Source organism: Caretta caretta, chromosome 5, assembly GCF_965140235.1.
Source record: "Caretta caretta isolate rCarCar2 chromosome 5, rCarCar1.hap1, whole genome shotgun sequence".
Taxonomy (NCBI): Eukaryota; Metazoa; Chordata; order Testudines; family Cheloniidae; genus Caretta; species Caretta caretta.
In genome coordinates, this window is record NC_134210.1 from 120,754,908 (window position 1) to 120,780,285 (window position 25,378).

Here is a 25,378-nt window from a genome sequence, read left to right on the forward strand (position 1 = left end):
GTTCCTCGAAGAACTTTCCAAAAAATAAGGATTTAAGTTTCAGAACTCCCCAGGTATAGCAGGCAGTACTGTTACCCTCCCCCTCACTTTTGATATGGAGAAAGTGAGTCACAGAGTGGTTAAGGGATATAGTTTCAGCCAATGGGTGCCCACCAGAAGAAATTGTGTCTGGAAGAAGATGCAGAGGTGAGTTGCTGCTATCCTGGCCCTCTGTACCAGAAGCTAAGGAAGGGAGTTGTAGGACAATCCAGGGCACATGGGTGCATGTCTGAGGGTCTGTCTATGTGCCATTGTCCCTTGGAAAGATCTCACTTTTCATAGTGATAATCAAGGTGGGCCATTTCCAGCAGTTTGATTATCACTACAAAAGGTTTTTTCCCCCCTGCTCTCCTGCTGGTAATAGCTCACCTTTCCTGGTCACTCTTGTTACAGGGTGTATGGTAACACCCACTGTTTCATGTTCTCGGTGTATATAAAATCTCCCCACTATATTTCCCACTGTATGCATCCGATGAAGTGAGCTGTAGCTCATGAAAGCTTATGCTCTAATAAATTTGTTTAGTCTCTAAGGTGCCACAAGTACTCCTTACCTAGCTCTGATTTGGGTTCAATGTTTAAAACTGTAAGGTTGAAGCAGATCATCAAAGAGAGAATCTGGCATAGTGAAAAGTTACTAATTCTAAAATCCCAGTTTACCCTTCGGCCTAATGAGTCTGCTTATAACAGCTTCGACTTCTTTCCAGTGAAGTAAATATATACTTAGGGTCTCAAACAAATTAGTTGTGGAGTTCAAACAATATGCTGTCCCACTGCCCATGTACTTCCAACCTCACCTTTACTTCTATACAGAGATCTATTCTTCTACCTTTTAAAAATAACTTTAAAAATGACACTTTTGTTCCTCTTCGTGTTGAGTCTGGGACAGATGATCCAGAGATTAACATGATCAAGTACAACATTTTTTGAGAGATGTGCACTTTATTCATTAGGGATATTTGTGTGTTGTGTACGTCAGATCTGTACTACGGTGTCAATTATCTTAGCGAACCCAATGCTTGGCGTTTTAAAATAAATGAAGCTTTCTAGATGCTAAATACTGTCTTGTGGCCAAATAGCATCTGGTAGAGATTAGTCATGTTCATAAAGCAGAAGAAATTCCATAATCTGCAGTTTCATCATTAAACGTATGGCACCTATGTACTTCCCCATATATAGTTGTCTGTTTGCTGGATGTGTTTACTGTAAAGATAACTGTGTCTATAAACAGTAGGCGTAATTAGAGCAATATTTGTATTAAACACCTGCCATTTCATAGTTTGGTTATGATGTGTTTGAATCTGCTCACTAATTCTTGGCACTCTTTCAATGCCTTGTAATACAGCAAGCTGTCAAAACCTCATTAGTAAGAAGCTGCCCTTGTCCTTTTGTGGTTCAGACTTGTTCCTCTTTAATAAGCGATTGCATTTTCTGGCACTGTGCCTTTTTGCTCTACTAAATTTTGTCTGAGGAGTCTATTTCCTTTATTTTTCCCCCAGGGGCTCAGGGTCTGATTCTGAACTCACTAACTTTATATCCATGTAATTTCATTGACTTAAATGGAATTATTCCTGATTTTTATACTGATGCAAGACCATAATCAACTTTGTGTGCGTGTATGTGTGTTTCTACAGCAGCGCCTATTGTATATCATCCAGCCAGAGCTGTGGAGTATTTTTAATATGGACCTATTAATTTCCAGATGGAGCACTTTCAAGAACCTGATAATCTATCAGAAGCTTCTCACTGTAAAAGTTCTGTTAAGCAGGTCAAGTAGTCAGACACAGTACAAGCAGGCAGTATTGACTTTTCCCCCCTGCTTAGTTTGTGATCCGACCTCTATAATTTGCCTGTGCAATGGTTTTCCTATGTATTTTCAGGTTTTATGCTCTATTATTTTATGTTAAATCTGGAGAGCTCTTAGAAACTGTCTTAACCTTTACTTGGACAGATTTTAAGATTTTTCTTGTCAGCCAGCACTTTAAAAATTTACCAGATGCCATAAGCTAGAAGATGTTATGAAAGATGAAGGGGTGGGGCTCACAGCAGTGTGGTTCTAGGCGAATGCTCCGGTGGGAAATCCACCTATCCGGCCACCAGCTGGATTCCAACCAGGGTTCTATATATAATACATAAAAATTAGTTACTCAGAATAGTGCAGGTTGCTGCAGCAACACACACGATACTAGCTTTGGGCTGTTGGTTTAGGTTAATCTGTGCATGTGTATCTGACTGTGACAGGGATTTCAGTGTTTTAGTGCTGCTCTGACATGTTCTCTACTGGTTTTGGCTGTTAAGTCCAGATGAGCTGCTTAATTACTACTACTTTAGTGACTTCTCCTTTACTGCACGTGATAGGCTAGTTGAGGAATTCAGATAAGCATTTTATGAAAAAAATACTCAGCAGAAACTATACGTATGTTTGTGAGTGATGTGACCCCGTTTCTCATATCCTGTTTCCCCTTCTATTACAGGGATTTTCTGTGGATGTGCACTATTTGTGTGTGTGTGCATATATACATTAAGAGAAGAGAGAGTTCCATGCATCAGTGATTTTGGTTAATACATTGTCCCCATCAATTTTCAGTATTTTGTACTTTTGAATGAACCTTGATCTGTTGGTTTCTTGTACATGGTGTCTGCGTGTTCTGAAACATGGAGGTATTTTTAACTTCACATTCATTGAGGTTTGTGGTCATTCTGATCTCTTCAAGAAGCAGATCTTCTTAAAAGTTGACTTCTGCTCACACAAGCCTCACTCCTGAGGTTGACAATTAGATTGCTCCAGTGGAATGCAGCCGTTGTGGGAGGCCGTGGTCACGCAGAGGTAGGCAGTCCCTCCAGTAACTCGTGCTGTTCCCATGGTGGACTTAAAAGATGAGTTCTGAAACTTGGTATTCAGTGGCAAGACAGTGAAGAAAGTGGAGGACTGGGGCGAGGTTCATTGAATCAGCAGGCTACTGTGCTCTAGGCTACTTTTTATTTTGATTGGAACAACTTTTCAGTGTGTGTAAGCTCGAAAACCTCTCTCTCACCAACAAGTATCAGGGGGTAGCTGTGTTAGTCTGTATCCACACATGCATCTGAAGAAGTGAGGTTTTTACCCACAAAAGCTTATGCTCAAATTAATCTGTTAGTCTTTAAGGTGCCATCAGACTCCTTGTTGTTCTCTCACCAACAGAAGTTGGTCCACTAAAAGATATTACCTCACCCACCTTGTCTCTCTTCTATACTAGAGCCAAAATGGCTACAACCACACTGGAAGTAAACCGCAATACTTCTGTGATGGGATGTACGCCACATCCAAGACCTGAGCAGGTTAATGTGGGCCAGGTGGGGCCAGTTAATCTTAAATGCTGCACCTGGAGAGGAACCAGGGATTGATAGGTCCTAGGACAGATGAAGCCCAGCTGGGATAGAACCATAAAGCTAGGAAGTGAGAGCAGGAGAGGGGATGCAGGTAAGAAGTCTGTAGTCATTCCCTAGAGAGAAGGGAGTTGGCCAGGGGAGAATAAGCCCTGGATCCTGCCTGGACTAGGCAGTCTTACAAGAGGCCTAGAGGGGTGAAGTAGCCGCAGGGTGTGGAGGAAGCTCCAGTGGTAAACTCCGAGATAGGCAAGGAGAGAGAGGAGGGGTAGAAAGGAGCCCAGGGAAATAACAGGGTCTGGGATTAAACTGCTAATCATAGGGCCTCAAGGCTGGAACCCAGAATAGAAGGCAGGCCTGGGTTCCCCTACCAGTCACTGAGAGAGTGGCACAGGACGTGGAATTGGAATGGAAGACTGCTTGAAATAGCATATGGACAGCTTGTCCGATGGGACTTAGTCCTACCTGTCCAGATAAACAATCTAGTGACCTGGTCGGAGGGCAGAGTTACAAAGGGAGAACGGGGCTGCAGCGTGAGTAACCAACCGATGGAAGGAGGCGCCAGATGGGGCCAGAGCTAATTCCCAGACCTAGCTACAAGGAGATGCCCCTGCAGGGCATGTGAACCTCTTCATAACTTCTGATACTTCCGTCAGTTATTGTAACAGAATTCTGCCCGTCGACAGAACACCACCACCCTGTTCTTCACTAATCTTCATGCTGTATAAGCTCAACATTTTTGATCTCTTCTCACTTCTCCAAAATTGAATACCAGAGAGCTGTAGTGGTGTCTCACGCTTCCTTATTTTTAGTGGTATACTACAGTATATTAGTAATATACAATTATTGATAGTACTTAATTTAACTGTTTCATTATTTGTTTTGGTGATTACTTAAAATACTTAAAATCTATATACTCTCTGCTTTTTATATAGGACAAATTCCCATGTCCATATGAACTGCAAAAGACCTTAAATGCCTCATACAAATAACCACTGTAACCTATCTTTAAATTACAAACTAATTTAAATCTGTTTGGTCCATTTTGTTGCCTCGAAAACCCATCTCCAGTTTTCATTTTCTAAAAGAAAATTTTGGGAGCTGGAAATGTGCCTTTTGTGTAGAATGAACTCAGTCCTCAAAGATGAGGTTATGTATTTGGTTTCCCTAATATACGGACCTACAATTCAAATAAAAAACAGTGCTGGTTAGTTCTTCAGTCTCATATGCAAAGTAAACTTTCAGAATGAGGAGATTGTATGTGGTACCTGTGACCATAGCATTAGAGTGACTCTTGTTTGCCAAAAAAAACCCATAAAATAATAGTGTAACCCGTGTAGAGGCCTGTGGTCTCAGTTTTACTTCTCAACTCTTAATATTATGTTTGAACAGCTCACTGCAAATAGGTCACTAGGTGGTAAAAAATTAGCCATATCGCTTGCCATTTTCACTTCCAGAGAAAGTCTCTGATTCTTTGGTTCTCTTTATGGTCTGCCTTCTCCTCTTTCCTGGCTAGTTCCTGCATATTACTGAGCACTTTCAACTGCCAATGCAGTGAATGAGAGAGTATCTGTCAGGAGACACTTGTAGGGTGACCAGATGTCCTGGTTTTATAGAGACAGTCCCGATTTTTGGGTTTTTCTTTTATAGGTTCCTATTACCCCTCATCCCCAGTCCCAATTTTTCATATTTGCTGTCTGGTCACCCTAGACGAGAGGTGGGCAAACTTCGGCCCGTGGGACCACCCTGCCCAGCCCCTGAGCCCTGGCCCAGGAGGCTCACCCCCAGCCCCTCCCCTGCTGTTATGCTGCTGTGCGGAAGGCGGGGCTGCAAGCTCCTGACGCTCTGAGCAGCATGGTGGGGGGGGGGGGGGTGCGCGCACGAGGCGGTTGGGGGGTTTTGGTGTGGGGTCCCGGGGGTAGATAGCGGGCGATTGGGGCGGAGGCCCTGGGGGGCAGTCAGGGGACAGGGAGCAGGGTGCAGTTGAATGGGGTGGAGGTTCTGGGGCAGTCAAGGGTCAGGGAACAGGGGGGCTTGGATAGCGCGTGGGAGTCCTGGGGGGCCTGTCAGGGGGTGGGGGTGAGGATAGGGGTCAGTCAGGGGACAGGGAGCGGGAGGGTGGTTTGGGGCAGGGGGTCCCAGGAGGGGGCAGTCAGGGGACAAGGAGCAGTGGGGTTGGATGGGTCAGGGGTTCTGAGGGGGAGTGGTAGGGGGCGAATATGGGGCGGGGCCAGGCTGTTTGAGGAGGCCCAGCCTTCCCTACCCGGCCCTCCATACAGTTTTGCAACACTGATGTGACCCTCGGGCCAAAAAGTTTGCCCACCCCTGCCCTAGACACTTGGCATCTTGCAGGTCAGGCCTGTAGCCTCTCTGATGCTGTGCTCAACATTTTAAAATATCTCTGATGCATCTAGTCAAAGTATCTATGGTATGTAACAAATGAAGAAGCTCATGCCACGGGACACACATTCTAGTACAGCCCTCGTTGTATCTGGTGGCACCCTCTGCTGCTTAAGCGAGTGATTCCCAAAAGAGTCTTAAAATACTTCTCTTTATTTGGCTGTTAAACGTAGCTGCTAAAAGAAATAATTTATATGTTTGTAGAAGCGATTAAATATGGCAAAGTGAATGAATAAATAGACGTGTCCTCAGAGTATGTTTAGGAATTTTGAATTAACTCTAGTTTATATTTGTTTGGAGAAACCTTAAAACAAATAGTTAGTTTTTATGGAAACAGATATAACCACTTTCTCCCCATTCGAGAAGTTATGAGCCAAAATGCATTAAACTTCTAAATAAAATCAAATTAAGATAGCATTTAGTAGGTTTTACGCTTTTTGTGTTGTATCTCTCACTTTGGTACATGATATAGTGAACATAATCAATTTAAGGACGAATGGATTCAGAATCTTTTTCGTCTTTTGATGCTGTCTGGTGGGTATAAGGAGATAGGGTTGCCAGGTGTCCAGTTTTCAACTGAAATGCCCAGTTGAAAGGGGACTCTGGCAGCTCTGGTCAGCACTTCTGACTGGGCCATTAAAAGTCTGGTTGGTGTGAGTCTGGCAGGCTCCCAAGCTGGCTTCACACGGCTCCCCGCAAGCAGCAAAGTGTCCCTTGGCTCCTAGGTGAAGGGCCGGCCAGGGGGGCTCTGCACACTGCCCCCGCCCCGAGTGCCAGCTGTGCAGCTCCCATTGGCCGGGAACCATGTAGCTACTTGTGGGGTGCCACCCGAGGTGAGTCGAGTCCGTGCCCCCTCCCACACCCAAACTCCCTCCTGGAGCCTGAACCCCACCCTGCTCCCCAACCCCTTGCCCACCCCCACCCCCAAACTCCCTCCCAGACCACACACACCCTCCCACATCCCTGCCCCCAAGCCTGAGTCCCCTTCAGCACCCAAACTTGCTGCTGGAGCCTGCACCCCAACCCCCTGACCAAGCTCAGAACCCCCTCCCACCCCCTCATCCCCACCCCAGAGCCCGCACCCCTGTCCCAGCCCGAATCCCCCTCCTGCACCCTGAACCCCTCATTTCTGGCCCCACCCCAGAGCCCATACCCACTCCCAACCCCCTGCCTCAGCCGGGAGTCCCCTCCCACACGCCAAACCCCTTGGCCCAGCCCCGGAGCCTCCCCTTTTTTCTCATTAGAAGCCTGACCACTGTTTTCCAACAGTAACAACATCTGGGGAATAAAAAAAGAGAAGAGAAGAAGCAATGGGAAAAATATAGTGTGTGTGGACCATTATCCCCAGCTGTCTTTGGAGAAGGTAGTAAGACCTCATGAGGCATTTACGCTAGGCTTACCAAGGCTAGAGAGAAAGTGATAAAATCTATGAAACCAGCGGCGGGGAAGCTAGTGGCCAAGGACTAGAAAAGATCTTTACTGACGTATTCGTGTTTAATCAAATAATGAAGTTTCTTTTGGTAAAAAATAAAATAAGCGCACACTAATATTCCCACAGTGTTAATCTGCTTTCTGTGTTTGTCAGAGGGCATCATTGTTTAGTCTATATATCAGAGAGTTATAAAATAGCCAAAACTGTGTTTTGCAAAGGATTTGGGAGTTTTAAAGTGCTCTGTCTTGGTTATTTAGTTTCCTCTGAAGGCCTTTTGGGGAAGGCTAGGTCCCCATGTTTTTTCCTCAGTGTGAGGACAGTAGCAGAGATCTGGAGCAGAATGCCGTGTGGAAAGAATGAAAAGATTTCTTGCAGGAGCTAAGCTGGGGAGAAGAGGGCTCAGTGGAGAGCTATATAAAGAAGATGGAAAAACTGACCCTAGTGCATGGAAGATGGTCGGTTTCAGTTACATGTGATGTAAGCATGCTGGGCTATGTATGAAACTGAAGCAAGCTTTCTAGGATGACCCTATTTAAGAGGGAGGAATACCTTACACAATGGCAGGCAGAGACTGGGCTTAAACAAAAAAAGACATGACTGACTCAGAGAAGCATGTGGAACACAGCTTTCCTACATTACTATCTGCTCTTACTTGGCATGGTAAATATATGTTGGCTTTGAGGAAAGTGAATTAAGAATAGGAAACTTACTGGCACACGATCCATTGTCTAGACCCAAGCTCTACGATGCAACCGCATTTGCTCCAACCCCTCAGACACAGACAAACACCTACAAGATCTCTATCAAGCATTCTTACAACTACAATACCCACCTGCTGAAGTGAAGAAACAGATTGACAGAGCCAGAAGACTACCCAGAAGTTACCTACTACAGGACAGGCCCAACAAAGAAAATAACAGAACGCCACTAGCCGTCACCTTCAGCCCCCAACTGAAACCTCTCCAGCGCATCATCAAGGATCTACAACCTATCCTGAAGGACGACCCATCACTCTCACAGATCTTGGGAGACAGGCCAGTCCTTTCTTACAGACAGCCCCCCAACCTGAAGCAAATACTCACCAGCAACCATACAACAAAAACACTAACCCAGGAACCTATCCTTGCAACAAAGCCCATTGCCAACTGTGTCCACATATCTATTCAGGGGACACCATCATAGGGCCTAATCACATCAGCCACACTATCAGAGGCTCGTTCACCTGCACATCTACCAGTGTGATATGTCATCATGTGCCAGCAATGCCCCTCTGCCATGTACATTGGCCAAACTAGACAGTCTCTACGTAAAAGAATTAATGGACACAAATCAGACGTCAATAATTATAACATTCAAAAAGGTTTCAGAATAACAGCCGTGTTAGTCTGTATGCGCAAAAAGAAAAGGAGTACTTGTGGCACCTTAGAGACTAACCAATTTATTTGAGCATAACATTCAAAAACCAGTCGGAGAACACTTCAGTCTCTCTGGTCACTCGATTACAGACCTAAAAGTGGCAATTCTTCAACAAAAAAACTTCAAAAACAGACTCCAATGAGAGACTGCTGAATTGGAATTAATTTGCAAACTGGACACCGTTAACTTAGGCTTGAATAGAGACTGGGAGTGGATGGGTCATTACACAAAGTAAAAGTATTTCCCAATGTTTATTCACCACTTCCCCCCCCCCCCCCCCCGTTCCTCACACATTCTTGTCAACTGCTAGAAATGGCCCACCTTGACTATCACTACAAAAGGTTGTGGGTTTTTTGTTTTTTTTTCCCCTCTCCTGCTGGTAATAGCTCACCTTACCTGATCACTCTCATTACAGTGTGTATGGTAACACCCATTGTTTCATGTTCTCTGTGTATATAAAATCTCCCCACTGTATTTTCCACTGCATGCATCCGATGAAGTGAGCTGTAGCTCACGAAAGCTTATGCTCAAATAAATTTGTTAGTTTCTAAGGTGCCACAAGTACTCCTTTTTTTTTTTTTACTGGCAGGGTTGATCTAGATGACTACACTGTGGCCTCAGTCTGATAAATACCAATTAACTCTTTTTTTTTTTTTTTTTTTTTGTATATCTGTTGGATGTTCAGTACAGTCAGTGGGAGCAGTTTCCCACAACATCTTCCAGGAAAGGCAATGTTAGGTAGGGACAGCATTAAATTTGCCTACAAAATGATTAAATCTTTTCCATGGCCATTAATATATATCAGTATACAGGGATGCTGGGGATTTTTGTTTTGTTTGTGAATGAAACTGCTAAATTCCATTTTCAAAGTTGAGATACTGGAATTTGATCATCTTGAAACTAGTTTCAGAGAACACACTAACTTAATTTCTTTTCACCGTTCTTTATTTCATTTTTTGCACATATAATGAAGGGAAATACACAAAGAAGCTGGTATAACCTCAGCCAAAGCAACCCGAATAGGGAACTCTTTTGCATTTGACTAACAAATCTGTCTTCCTACTGCACCTTTGTTCTTGGTTTGTGGGAAAAACTTTAACGATGGCATGTCTAATGTAATCAAATTTGTCTTGAACCATTATTCTAGTATCGGAGCATGTTGCAAGGACTGAAATAGCGATAAAGGCAATCGCTCCCCTTACCTCCTTCAAAACGTGTAGGAGCAATGTCTTGAGTTGTTTACCAAGATATTGGCTGTCGGTGTGTTTTGCATTTAGTCCTGAGCACCATCATTCTGTCCGTGAGTGTGAGTTCCGTAGTGTAGGCCCAGCTCCTCTGAAAGGTCTGTCTCCGGCACTCCATGAATCTCCCCGTGTTGTTCAAGAGTTGTGGCATGTAGCCATTGTGGGAGGTTGTCATGGTTACCAAGGAAGAAAACATCTCTTAGGCACCTAGTGTTGATCCTACGAAGGACTTTAATCGGGACTGAGACTTCGAACTGTACTTCATGTTCAGTGGGGAGCCAGTACAGCTTGAGGAGGTGCAATGTGCTATTCCGAAGCGCACAGGCCGCTCTGTTTTGTATCATTGGGAGCTTTTTCAGAATGTGTCTTCATTTCTATAGATGAGTTGCAATAATCATGCCCAGAGTTCACAAATGTGTGTATCTCTGCCTGAGACCAGTAGCTCAAACTACATTTGAGTACACCTTTAAATACCCGCAACTTAAGTGAGAGACCATTTGAAGTATATTCCTTTCACACAGAGTACCAGATGCATAGAATGTTGCAACTGTATTGCATGCATGCGTATTAATTACCAAGACACAATGGTGTTGTCTGTTCCCCTTCTTTTTCTTAAACCTCTGCTGTTGCATTACTAGCTATACTAGTGGTAGCAATGGTGGGATCAGGCAGCTGCTGGCATTTTTGCCACAATGACATCTGGACTAGCTCTGGTAAGGGTGAGATGACATAGGGGTATAAATGACAGTGCCTTGTCTACACTCATGCCCCCACCATTGTTACTGCTTCTGGAATGCACCAGTGGTAATACAAGGCTGGAAGATCAACAACACAACAAGTCTACACTAGACACAGGCAGCAAAAGGCCAGACTTAAAATTTTTCAGAAAAAGGGTCATTGCTGTTTTCTGAAATGGTTTAGCATACTTACTGAAGTGGCGGACTCGTTTAAAATATCATTTTATGCACTCAATTAAACTATCCAGATAAATTATCTAAAACTGTATAAGAGATACCTGACAAAATGAGGATGTTAGAAAGAATATATCTATGGCAACGGAAGACAAAGTTAAAATGTTTGAATAAATTCTCCCCCCATAAAACAAAAATCAGTAAACAATTGAACCTTAAACCAATAAGTGACCTAAGGGAATACATTTATCATACTTCACAAAAAACCGTTCGAGTGGTGTAAGTAGCACAAACAAAAAAGAATGAATGCAAACTAAAAATTATCAAGGGCTGCGGGACTTCTGTTCATCCTCCAAATTATTTCAACATGTCTTGGGAAAGCTGAGATCATTATATTACCTTTAACTACAAATGCCTGTCTCCTTTAGAGATGGGTAATGAGCAGTAATGTCTGTATTTTTTTTTAAATATAACACTGGGATGTTTCTGAAGAAGTTTGGGGAATTTTCAAGTATTGAATTGCATTCTTGAATAAGCATATTTTGCTTTTAAAACTGAGTATCAGTTATGTTGAGACTCAAGCTACTAGTAGTTAGTCTGTTTTGATGGGGAAAAATTATGCAGTTAATGTGATCATACTGTATCATGCTGCAGTATTTAGACAGTTTGGAGGGGAGGGGAGATCTATCTCTGGTTCACAATTAGAGATCTGAGAGTAGTTATATTATCTTTGTTTCAAATAAAAAATAAAATGTTGGTTTATCATGTTGGTACTTTAGAAATCGTTAATATCATTCAAGCTGAAAACTGATTTTTTCTGAAACAATTTTCCTGGTGAAGAAATGCATGCACATAATGCTGGTACTATGTATGTCACGATATCTCATTTCTTTTAAAACATACACTGGAATTTTTTTGTTAACATGTTGCTGGATTCAGTATGTTTAAATTTAGTTTTACATGGCTGGGTTAAATATTTTATTGTCCTGAACCAAACTTTCAAAGGTGCCCTTTGAAACTTCTCTTGGAAGTCTTTTGTAAATGGTCATGTATCCAATAGGCAAACTGTGCCATGCAATTAAATTACTCGGAGATTGGTTTGGAGGCAGTTTGGTATTTGGGTGGTTATGCTTACATGGCTTTCTTGATGATCTGAAGGTTTTTTTCTTTCCTTCTAGGAGTGGATGCCAGCATGATTGAGATCTGACCAACTGTGTCAATACTTCAGGTGTGGAGGAAGGGCCTAACGTAGTTAACATCTGCTGAGCTACCATGGCAGCGCCGTCTGCTTTGGTGCCCTCCTCAATGATGTCTCTACCACAGATAATTGAGGTGAGTAGACTAATACAAAATTCTGGTAGAGTAGAGTTGATCAAACTTGTGTACAGAAAGATGTGAAGATTGGATTCCTAATCATTGGCTAGCTTGGTTTCCAGTCATTGATAGAATTCCTCCTAATGTTTTGTACTCTGGATATACTCGGCATTCATTGCATAATGTTGTCCTTTTTGTGAAGGGACGCTATTCTGTTAGTAGCTACAGTACTTTATTAATGGAAGCTAGTTCACAGTCCACTGTTATTTGTGTTTTGGTCACACCTTGAGGTCCCAACTGGGATCAGGGCCTAATTGTTCTAGGCACAGTCATGTGCATGCTCATTCTCTCTCTCTCTCTCACTCACACAATTACTCTCCATTTGTTTTTGTTAATCAGAAAACGTAGGAAGTCTGTATTGGCCAAAATATTGGTACTAAATTCACATACGTTGACCAAATATTGCATGAGCTAGCAGGGACTGTACTACCCCTACATTAGAAAAAGAACAATTCAGCCACATGTAGGGTATGTCTAAACTGCAAAAACAAACCAACAAAAAAAAACCCCTCAAACAAAAAAACCGCAGGTTAGTTAACACGAGTTAACACACTTTTTTTTTTTGCAGTGTACACACAGTGTAGATATAATCTCTAAACACTTGTGAGTTCATCTCTTTTTATATGTCTGTCTTATCACAGCACTATTACAAAACTAGACTCTGATTCTTCATTGAGATCCAGATAGGTAGACTTGTGTGTCTGAATGAATTCCCATTGTGATCAGTGCACCTGCATGAATCTGACTTTAGGACTGTGGTGCTAGTCAATTTAAAATGTGTAATGACTGTAAACCAACTGGCATATAGCTTGTAATACGCTATGTCATCCAGGATCACTACAAGTGAAAAAAAATTACTACGTGAGATTTTGAATTGCTGCTATTAGTAGGCTAACGTAAGGTGTGTGTGGTTTTTATTTTATTTTATTTTATTTTTTACAGCCGGTATGAACATAAGGAACCAAAATGGCTTATGGGAATGATGATTATGTTGGAACCAAGTCAATTAATGCAAACTAAACACACAGAGATTTTTCTTTGTTTGTTATTTTGTTTGTATTCTCTGTAAGCACTTTAAATCTTTAAAACTTAATAAAACTAAAATGTCTTCCAGGCTACCTAGGAAGTCCCAATGCTTCAGTAAAATATAGTTTTTGTGGCGTATATTATTCTGTCTAGTCAGCAGAGGTGACATCATTTTTGCTGCAGAGGCGATTGAGACAACATTTTCAGGGATTTTTTTCTTCTTCTGTGTTTGGAAGTAAGGTTGCATACCTCCTGCGGGAGCTGGATTACATTTAATTTACATAAAAAAATACTGATCCTCTTTTTGAAAACTCAATTTATGGATGTAATTGGATTTTCTCACGTTCAGTGGACAGTTATCTAGGAAATACATTGAGAACACTGGATATATTTATTTTAGAAAGAGCAAATCTAATTTTTCTCTGCCCCACCCTCATCCTTTCATTATGGCCCTGATCCTGCACGGGGAGGTCCATGGTCCCTTAATCATGGATGGATTCCCACTGACCTCAGTAGGTCTCTGTGTAGGAACAAGAGTCCACACTTGTAGATCCTTGTCCAGGAGTGGGGCCTACAATTGCACCTGTTGGCACTTCCAGAGGTAAAATTCTTTCAGTGTCACCCCAAAAACTAAGGTTGGTAAGGTGATCTCCTTCCTGAACATTTTCTGGAGTGGGTAACAGGTGCTTTTTGAAAGTTTTGAAAATTCAGATGAGCTTCCAAAAGTTGTTTGGTGGTACTAGGCTGTCTAATCTTTTTGAGAATTGCCCATCACTAATTTCAGCACCGTCAAAGGTTCTGATGCTTTGGTAAAGTCTTCTGAATGATCAAAACCTCCTCACTAGAGTCCCTTCATAAGCCCTCTCACCCTGCTGAGCTGTCTCAGGTTTTCGGTACACCACCCTTTTCCCCCTTCCAGCATACTGTTTCCACAGATAAAAAATGATTAGGTACTTGGGTGCATGGCTTAAGGGATCTTAGTAAAATTTATAGCTGAAGAGTGGTGAATGTTCAGGGCAGTTTGCTCATCCAGAATTGAAACCTAGTATAAGCAATCTCTGCTCCAGGAGGCTGTTCTACACATTAAACGAATCCATTTGTTTTTCATTCCAGTAACTCATAAAGTGTTCAGATGTTTTAGGCATTTTTATTTTTCCAATACATTTTAAAAAGATATAGTCACATTCCACGGTAGGGACTTGTCTTTCTAATTTCCAAATGGTTAGGCCATTTTATTTCTAAAAGTCTTATTGTAAGAATTTGTAATATTCTTATTGGCCACTTTTGCTGGAGTTAATTAATAATGAATAACAGTAGAAATCCTCGAGTGGTATCTTTTTACTGAAGATTATCCTACATTAACCTCAAACAAGGTTCTTTGGGTCTATCACATCTTTTAACATGGGACTTAAAGAGTTAGTCAAGATTTAACTAGTATAAAAGATCACTGTTTTTCCGTAGCTTTTCTTTGGTACAAGGATAGATTATCCATAATCTGTCCATACTGTACATTAATTTTGCAATTCAATTTGGTATGGCTGTTAGCTCCTCTTTTTTTATATTCAGTATGCGGAAAAGAAGAATGAGGGGGGATTTGATAGCTGCTTTCAACTACCTGAAATGGGGTTCCAAAGGGGATGGATCTAGACTGTTCTCAGTGGTAGCAGGTGACAGAACGAGGAGTAATGGTCTCAAGTTGCAGTGGGCAAGTTTAGGTTGGATATTAGGAAAAACTTTCTCACCAGGAGGGTGGTGAAGCACTGGAATGCGTTACCTAGGGAGGTGGTGGAATCTCCTTCCTTAGAGGTTTTTAAGGTCAGGCTTGACAAAGCCCTGGCTGGGATGATTTAGTTGGGGATTGGTCCTGCTTTGAGCAGGGGGTTGGACTAGATGACCTCCTGAGGTCCCTTCCAACCCTGATATTCTATGATTGATTCACCACTAACTTGCAAAATAAGTAATGTCCCTCTCTGCCTTCAGTGCCTAAAATCTTTGCCCCATTTTAATCTTTCTTTTGTTTAATGTGAAATTATGTGTAGATCACGAAAGACGGTTATGGTTTGTCACTGTATGTAGTACAGTGTTCAATATAATTTAACTTCCTTTTGTTAAAACTTGCATGTAACTTAAAATGTTCTCCATCTCAAGTTTGTGCTCGCATTGTATGTGAAGATGTGTGCACATCCTGATGGCAATGCAGATTATTTCTTAGAAGTTTGTGAAGATTATGAAGTTTAGGAGAGGGAGGTGACTAGGAAATACGAATAACTTCTGTTAAAGCTGCTCACTGTACGTACCAACGCCTCTCAAATCCTTCAAGGAAAGGCACTGGAACGATGAAAGAATCTAAGAATAAATCTCTCAGGTGTTGGTTACTTTTCCCACATACAGAAATGGATAGCCGTAGGTTGTAAGTTCTTTGGGGCAGGGGGCCATCTTTTCATTTTGTGTTTGTACAGCATCTAGCATACTGGGATCCTGATTCATGCTTAGGGCTCAGAGGCATTACTGCAATACAAATAATAATAGTAAAAAAATCACCCCCCTTCACTGAAGTAGTAGTAAAGACTCAACGTAACCAGGACTTGACAAACATGATTCTTCATCTTCAGAGTCTTGGACTGATTTTTTTAAAGTGTGACTTCTTCCTACTCCTTTTTCCTCCTTCCTTTCAGCCAGTCTTTCCCCCTCACCTTCATCGAGGCTAAAATGCTACAGAGAGAGAGACGTTGTAGGAGTCTCATAGTGTAGTAGGTAGAAAGCTTTACTGAGTGGCCAGCAGGAATCTTGAGGAAGCATTTCAGGATGCCTGGAAGGCTGTATATTGTTTGCAAGGGGAAACGATAACTAATGATGTTCTAGATAAGATAATTTACTGCATAGAGTGATTAGAAGGTTGCCTTTAAAGATGAGGTGGTGGGTAAGGGAAAGATTACTATATTTTTTTCCCACAGTGGGAAATTAGAAGCCAGAAACAGTTGATCCATCCTGTTTACACTTCACAGCTTCAAGAAGAAATTATTTGCTCTTATGAACTAAGAGCTCTTCGAGCACTTCAAACACGCTAGAAAGGCTGTCGTTCTCTTGTGTTTTTGTTTATGTTTTGATTTTTGATTTTGCCAGCAGAGGATTTTTGCCAGCAAGAGCTACCTAGTGCTAGATGTAAATGGAGACACACAAATAAATAGCTGGAATGGCTCTAAAAGGGAGTACAGAAGACAGCTTTCATTGTCCTCTCCACGCTTGCCAAACCAGTCGTCAGAAAGCAATTCTCCTCTTTTTGAAACGGAATAAGTTTCTGTTCCCCCCTCCTCTCCATGTGTTCCTGCTTCTTCATGGAGGAGACTTGGATTCCCATGTACTAATGCTGTACCTTTTTAAAAGTGTGGCAGTGAGTAGGAGGGGAAAAGGGCAGGGAGAATGCAATGGTAGCTGATATTGGACCTGTGTATTTTCAATCCCATTTCTAGCAGCCCTCTATTGGCACTGTTGCTTTATTCTTCCATGTGCTTAATCTGAGCTCTTTTCCCTGTCTCATTATACTGAATAATCCTATAAGACATGCTGACATGCCGACCTCCTCCTTACATTCCTTATGCCCATTGTGAAGGTGAAATCCTTGGTCAAGATATCATGACCTTTAATGTAGGTGATGTGAAATGACTATTTGCTTCAGAAAAGGGGGAAATGCACAGCATTGGGGTTTGCTTCTTCCAAATGTGGCATAGTAGAAAACTCCAGTCACTGACATGTGGCTAAATACTGGTAGTGCCAGCAGCTTTGAAAAGGTGATTAATTGAACTCTTTAATTGCAGTACAATCAGTGGAATTACACTGACAGTGTTGGAATAAAATGAACAACAAACATTAGAGGGGAGAAATGTTGATACGTTTTTCATTCCAGCAGAAAGTGTTGCTGTAATTAAACTAATGAGACTATCTTACTAGTATCTCCCTAGTCTAGATTGTCGTAGGATGATTTGGGTTCTTCTGCCTCCACAGTGGCTATTTCTGATAGGCTGTTGAACTGTAGCTCTCAGCGTCCCCGCTGAAGTCTGTTTTGATAATAGACTTAGTTTTAATGCTCATAACTATTGACTCCTGAGGACAGCCTTAATATAGAAAAGAGCAGCAAAGCTATTACTGTCCCCTCCACTTAGACAAAACAGCATTGTCTGTGGTTTGGGGTTGGCTCCCAATTGCAGGACTGAGCAGAGTGAAGTATGTAGCATTTTTCCCCCTCCAGGTGAGTAAACAGATTAAAGACATTACCAAACCAGATCTCTGGTAGTGCTGAGTACTTCGAATGAGAGAGCAAATCCGCAGTGGTCAGACAGGCCAGGAAATGAATAACTAGTGATAAACATGAATCCACCCAATTAGAGGCATTTCATAAGGGGAAACTAAAATACTGTGTGGCTTTCTCATTGCACCAAATGAAATGGTCAGTGTTCAAAATGTATGTATTCATGGTTACAGAGTAGAATAGCATTGTGTTTTATGGACTTCTGGTTGGTCGGGCTTGAATGTGTCACTGATAGAGAGCCCATTGTTGCCAGTGTCCCAAAAAGAGGGGTTCTGTTATGTACATCTTCATATATTCCGTTTACACGTGTTTCATGAAAGAGTCCATCAAAGCAAAGTAAACTGAGAGACTGATCAATGCTGTCTGTGTACTCAAAGGTCCAGTATATTGCCAGGAAAAAGTATTTCAAGAGGTAAATACTGAGTAGTCTTACTATTTCCATTTAAAAACTTGTTTTTCTACCCCAAGCTAAATGTCCTATACTAGTAAACATAATTCTAAATAAACATTTTCCTTACTGGGTAAGTTTTCCCATATGCTTACCTTGCTTGTACACTGCATGGAAAAGCTGGAAGGTGTATCTTATTTGGAGGTAGAGAGTGATCCAAGCATCCTATTGTAGAGAACCAATCTTGCACCCATTGAAGCCAATCAGTATTTTGATATAAATAGGATTGGGCACAAAGTCTACGCGTTACAGTTCACTATGGACTGAAAGCTCTAAATGTATTTTGATAGCTTCTTTCATCCCAAAGTACATCAGTGCAGAGACTGTGTTTGTACAGCAATTAACACAATCAGGCCTAGAACTTGATTGAGGCCTCTGGGAACTGGTGCAATTACAAATATTTTAATAAGAGCAGTAAACCTGCAGTTGCCAAGTGAACATCCCAACTTACTGTGCAATTCAGTCCAATGACATCAGAGATTTTCTGGCCAAGATTTCCAAAGGTGGTAATGAGTGATTTTATGGCTGCCTGGCTTGACGCCTTTTAAAGGAGCCTGATCATTTTAGGTTGGGTGCTCAGCATTATCTGAAAATGGTGAGCTGGCACCTCTTTCATGATGCTTTCTTGTTTCAGAATATAGGTTTTTCATTACAGTCGGTCAGTCTCTGGCTGTTATGGTTGCTGAAGTGCATTTGGTCCACATTTTCAAGGCTGGCTGGTGCAGTGAGGTGTACCTTCATTTGCAGAATCTGAGACTCAAGCTGTGTGTGGACTGGACTAGTAATCTCAGTAGATACTAACTCAGATGCCCAATGCAATACTTTTAATGTTACCATTGTTAACTGTTTCTCTGCTCATCGAAGCATGTAAAGATAAAGGGCCATATTATGAAGAGCTGCACAACCTACTGAGTGACAGTGGTATTGTAGCACAAGAGTGGTCTTGGAAGAGTACCACACCTGCCCTGTCTCACTCCTCAAACCCCTCTCTTCACCCCCAGTGCAAGAAGGAGTCAAAGCCCAGGGATATCTCAACCCCCTCCAAGGAGGCGAAAAGCTCAAGGATTCCAGAGAAAGGGGGTGATCATATTTTGAACATCTGCATGATTTACTGTGAGTGACATCCTAGGGGAGTAGAGCTTCTTTTTGCAAGTAGAGCTTGGAAGAATAGCATCCCCTCTCCCTTACCGCAGCCTGATTACATGTTTTTGGAAGATGTCGGTTTCCATTTTAAGTTCTCATCTAAAACCACTTGCATGTTAAGGAGCCAGTAGTAGCCATTTGGTAGAAAGACCTAAGACAGAAGGTAGCTTCTCATTCTCAGTCAGTCCTCTTTACTTCCCAAAAGGAAAGCACCACCAGAAACTTTACATTTTCCTCATTCCAGGGTAGAATTCTTCTGAGAAGCCTGGAAATATCAGAAAAGGAACTTGCTTTATTGATAGCGTGTTCTTGTTTGCTTGTTTTTAAATGTCACTTTTTGAAATCTTTCTAAACTTTTTTTGGCTTCTCATTTCCCTCAACTGCCTTGGACAACAAATTCCAAATATGTAGTTGGGTTTTTTGTGTGGTGTTGTTTGTTGTTTGCTGGCCTGGCGGCAGGGAAATGCTTTTGGCAGTGATAGCGAGGGTATCTGCAGGGGGACTGGGAGCATGCGGTAGTAACGTTTTAAAGGGCTAACTGGACCTGACTGAAACATAATTCCTTTTACTATTCAAAACAAAACTTCAGTAAAATTGCCAGTACTCCATTTATCTGAGTCTAGGTCTGTTGGACCCTTTGGCAGACTGCTCAACCGTCCCTTGGTAAGAAAAGGATTTTGAGAGTCAGAGAGCCAAACTTCCTGCTGCCTGTTCTTTTTTCATTCCAGGGGAACTATTTTTGAATTTTTCTTCATAATAACTTTACAGTGAATAACCATTAAAGAAGGTCAATACCCTCTTTGGTTTTACAGGCAACCTGTGGAGGTCGTAATCATGGCTTCCAACAGGATCTGTGTCTCCAATGAATTATGCTTTCTTGTAGTAAAACTGTTCCTTTCTGCAGAGTCCCCAGTGGCTGTTCATTCCTTTTGGTACGCTTTCACATAAACCACTCAATATTGAGGACAGATGCTACACTCCATAGTCATTCAAGCTTTCACTGGGCCATAACACAACTTGTTCAAAAAGCATACTAAAGATATTGGGCTTGATTCCTATTGCCAGAACCATGTGAAAGGACCTTAAAATGGGTGTAAATATAAGAATTGCCACCCCTTTGAGACCTCTTTACATGGTTGGAGGGGTTTTAAAAGGACTGCAGTATAAATGAGAGGCAGAACCATTGTTAATAGAACTCGCAGCTTACATCTTGAAGGTGTATCAAAAATATATGACTTTGGAAATACGAATTTTGAGCCTCAGAAGAAGGTATAAGGTTTCACTTGCTGCACTATTAGTTGGGTTGGCTTGGGAGAAACAAAAGCACCAAGGTAGTCAGCCAGGGTTTTCTTCAAAGGATAATGTTTATAACCAGAAAACCAGTCATGTAACATAAGTAAAAAATGGAGTAACAGAAAACTCCCCTGAGCTGGGGTTCAATCCAGACGTGTGAACTGGTTCCAGACCCCTGCCGTAACTGAAACATTCTCCCTCTTCTGTGTCTCAAGCAGGTAATGCATAGTCCTTTCCCTGAGCACCTGTGTGACTGGTAGAGGAAGATGAGCTAGTTAACTTCACTGGGAACAAGGTATTATCTCTGTACATACTCAGGCAACCCAGAGGGCTTACTAGCCTGTACTGAAGCCCGTTCTGCCACATTTGCACTACAATCGTTACCTGTGCTAGCTAGGTTAAAGTTAGCACAGGTATCCCCATCTGTGCAACAATCACATCTTTACTTTCACTGTAGATGTACCAAAGGGCTGGTCTACACGACCGCACTAAATTGATCTAAGTTACATAACTTCAGTTACATGAATAACGTCCCTGAATTCGACGTAGTTAGATCCACTTATCGTGGTGGCTACACTGCGCTGTGTCGATAGGAGAGTGTCTCCTATCGACTTCCCTTATGCTTCTCAGGGAGGTGTGGAATACACAAATTGACGGGAGAGTGCTCTCCCATTGATTTAACGTGTCTTCACCAGACCTGCTAAATCGACACTCGCTGCATCGATTGCAGTGCCAATCTACCGGTACGTGTGGACATGCCCTTAGAGAGGAGCAGTATGGTTATTAGCACTGCCCATTCATGTATGTGAGCAGCCAGACTTGTTCATTGCTGCCCCATGATATGGCAGGTTACCTATAAAACCAAAGAAGGTGTTGACTTTCCTTCAGTACATCTCTTGATGCCTACAGTTCTTTTGGGTTTTTGTGGTGGTCTTAGCAGTCATGGGCTGTGGACATTCTGGGCATGATTCTCATGCAGATTTAGAGCACAAACTAAAATGACTGTTCAAAATGTATGTAAAGTGCTACCAGATAATGTTTTACACTCCTATTATAAGATGTAAATAGCTACACATGATGTGAGGCAGTGGAGAATCAGGCTCTCTGTGCCCACGTTCCCTCTTTTGTGAACTTCACAGCAAGGCATTTACTTTCTTCTAAGTTTAGGAACTTGAAAATAAGGGTTAATATCTTTACTCAAAAATACATTTTGATGAATACATTTGTGTGTAAAAAAAAGTAGGAAAAAAAGTATTTGTTACATTTGGTTTTTGTACCTCCTTTTTATCTTGCACTCTGCAGCCGAGTCATTTTAGTCTGTGCTCTAACTCTACGTTTACCACTGACCAGACCCTTTTCAACTTACAATGTTACTTTTCTGAAATACGGTTTTGTAATTATGGCATGGGTGGGGAATTATTCATATGCTGACTAACCTTTTACCCTTTATTCTGGGCCCCTGGCTGGGATTGCTGGTTTGTCTCTCAAGTCTAGCCTTCCGGGTACGTTGGTAGATTTAAAGTCATGTAGTTAAATTCAAAGCAGCCGTGCTTTTTTCCTGACAACTCCTGTAGTAAATACTCTATGTGAATCCAAGTCTCTCTCAGTACAGAATCCCACATCCTTCCTGACTCTAAATTTCTGCTGAAGAAACTGTCTTCTGGATCTCTCTGAGGGCACTCAGATTACTGCTTCTCTCCGGGATCTTTGTTAATTAGGAAGCAAGGTAGTCAAGATCTCATCTTGCAAAAGCAATCAGTCTGCTCTGAGTTTCATTGGCTTCGGGAAGGCTGCATACAACTTGAATCCCTTTGCAAAATTTCAGGCGTTGAGTTTTATTTGATGTTTTGTTATACGCATGATTTTGATCCCTCCCTCAACATTTAAAAAAAACCAAAAAGCCTTCATCCCTTCTGCATGTTTTCTAACAACATAAGAAAAATGTGGCAGAATTTTTACTTTTAATTCTAGATGAGCTTTTTGCTTTTTTGATAAAAACTTATTGGGGGGATTTTAAAACTTTTTTTTTTTTATTCTTTCAGCTTTTAAAACGTCAGGTACCATTGAATAAACATTTGGAAATTCCAGAATGAGCCATTTTCCAGGTCTGAAGATTACACAATGATAACGCACTTGAGTGTTCTTTTTTTAGCTAATGGGTAGCTAATTTTAGAGCTGCTCACTAATGAGCTTTGAAAACTGCCAGGTCCCAGCAGGCTTTATATACCATGACCGTTAACCCTTCAGACCCTCCCAGTGCTAACGTATGCTCCATTTAGAAAATATCAGTAAATTGCTAGTGGTCTGAAAACTTGTCAGTATTTGTTTTTCACCCTGAAAACCCGGTCTTGCTGCAGTGAATTCCCAGAGCTCTTCTCTCGAGTTCCTGCTTCAGCCAGCCAGCACCCCCCTCTCACTCACATTCTCTACCATAAGAGAAAAGGTGGTGATGGAATCTTCACCAACCTCAGATATCCTGGTCCTCTTGACTCACTGGCTCCTCTTTGCTAGCCCCTGAGCTGTTCCCGTGCCATTCCCCAGAGCGATGGAGTGGATGTTCTTGCAATTCTCTTAATACCAGGTCTTTCACACACCTGACAGAGGAGGGAGAGTAGCTGAGGCAGGATGTTCTTTCCCCATCCCACTATATCCTGCAGGGTGGTCACAAGACAATATCAATGATTTGGCCCTAGTGGGGTTTTTAAAAAAGGGAAGTTATGAGCCTAAAGGAAAAAAGATAGGAAATAGCCATCTTTGAGCCCTGTGCAAAGTTGGCTTTCCTGCAAGAGTGAAGATTGGGCATTGGTTAGAGGGGCAGAGTGAATTTTATTCATTAAATCTGAGTGCTGAATCTCCTGGCCCTGTCTTGCTTTGGTTAGAACTATTTCTAATAATGTTTTAATAAATACAGTTTTACAAATGTGACGGTCTCTTAACAAACTTTTATTTTATTTTTTCGGGAGGAATTGGCTCTTTGAGAAGTAAGCTCAGCCTGATGTGATTAACCAGGTACTCTGAGACTGGCTTCCTTCTCTTCTGCCTTTCATTTGTCTCATCTATGCTTCATAATAGACTTATTTCCTGAACATTATAAAGATGTATTTAAGATGAACATTTGCAATTCAGTTTAAATCAACTTCTGCAAAAATCATCTATTACATGGATAAGGTAAAGTTTAGGACCTTGAACATCTGTTTTTAACTGGGCTATGAAATGCTGAGAGTAAAACTTCAGGAAATTAAAATATAAACTTCCCTGCCTCTTTCCTGAAGGGGCAGGAGCTGGGGACAGGCCTGTATGCTTATGCCATTATGTTAGGTTAACACTTTGGATGTCCAAAGACATCCCCTATTCTTTTATTGCTTGGCCATAAGCTGTCATGTAGAACCATTCAGTATATAAATGAATTGCCTTGGAATCTCAGCGTCAGTAGTTGGGTGGTTAACTCTTCTATAAAGATGTGTGCTGGAATTAGGAGAGCTGATCAGCTGTAAGCTCCCCATTTGAACTATGTCAGCAAACCACACCTGATTACTATCCCAGATGTGCCTCTTGAGGTCTCTTAAAACTCCAGTAGTGACCATGAATCAATTGCCCTTTTCCTTCTCAAGAGCAAACACCTGCATGTCTGAAATGTAGAAATGCCTTTCTTTCCCTTGGGAATAGAGATGACTCTTACCAGCAATTACAGACTTTAGACTAACATCCACTGAAAAGCAAAGCTCTTTCTTTTTGAAACTCCTCGAAAGAGCAGTTTGTAGAGCACTGTGCCCCACTGTCTTCAGTATTATTAGACTCTACAGTCAGGTACTTTTTAGGATACTCAAGTTCTATAGCATTCCTGAATTTAACCAATCCTAGTTTAAGCATACCCTATATTCATATATGCATTGTGTGCATATATATTTCCTGCTGGCTTGGTGATTGGCTTTTTATACATAACTGAGATACATTACACTTAACATTGCTACCTGTAATGCATTGATTTTATCATAGCTTGCTTATGGGTGTATGGCGTGGTGGGGGTTCTGACAGGAAGGGGACAATGCTATATACTCAACTGTTATATGAACTGCATTTTTTAAGCTAGCTCTATTTTGCAGAACTACTACAAAAATGCAGTCCTCAAAACTGTATTTGCAAGGATAAACTGGCTTCTCTAATCGGTTGCGGAGAGGCAACACTGAAGCTAGACCATAAATATGGGGATTGACTATCTGTGAAAAAGAAATTCCAGCCACTAAACTTTGTGCATGAATGTGACAGAGAACATCCATTGATAGATTTAAGACCAGAAGGCACCATTAGATCATCTAGTCCAACCCCCTGCGTAACACAGGCCAGAGAACTTCATCCAGTTTACTCCTGTAAAATTTGCAAAAAGTCTGGTTTTCAGATAATCCGATTCTGGCAAAGCTTTTTATAATGTTCACTAATTAAATCCTATATGACTTCCCCTCTCCCAAGTGTTTTTATACTTGACCTATTATTCTCTCACAATCTTTAAACAAAGAATTTAAAGCCATATGTGTTATGTCCTTAAGTCTGTCCTACTGAAGGTATCCACTGTACATGAGTTGTCCTATTCAATTGAGGGGTTCTATAGGAGATTTTAATTGATAAATAATTAGGACTTAAAGGCCAAACGTCTAGGAAAGGGCTTTATTTAAAGAGTTATAAAAGTTAAGCTCAGCCTGCTAAGAAGTGTTTAGGTTGGAGGATAAAATTATTGTAACTAAAAGGACATTTTTATTCCTTAAGTTTTACCTGCTCTGCAACACGTTTTGTGTATACATGGAAAGTTTTGCCATGTTGGTTTACAGGAATTGCCCTAATAGTGTTGACTTTCACAAATAAAAATTAGTGCAAATAACTTTTAATAATTCCAAAGAAATCTTTCTGGGGCTGTTTTTACTCCGCTCCACCCCCCAATTCTGTTTCCCAGTTGTGTGCATACTTAGTTCTAACGGGTTAGTAATACTA

The 25,378-nt window shown here is 41.6% G+C and overlaps 1 protein-coding gene across 7 annotated transcripts in view; it reads left to right on the top strand.

Moving 5' to 3' along the window:
- Positions 1–25,378, top strand: part of LPAR1 (lysophosphatidic acid receptor 1) — a 99,807-nt gene that overhangs the window by 24,187 nt on the left and 50,242 nt on the right. For 5 of the 7 annotated variants that reach the window (XM_048850967.2, XM_048850964.2, XM_048850966.2 and 2 more), the window contains one exon: positions 11,984–12,137. In XM_048850967.2, coding sequence (XP_048706924.1) covers positions 12,078–12,137 — 60 coding nt within the window. In that variant the 5' untranslated portion in view covers positions 11,984–12,077. Of the gene's footprint in view, positions 1–11,983; positions 12,138–20,613; positions 20,691–22,476; positions 22,501–25,378 lie in introns of those variants that run through there. The other 2 variants (XM_075128837.1, XM_075128836.1) reach the window with 2 other exon arrangements.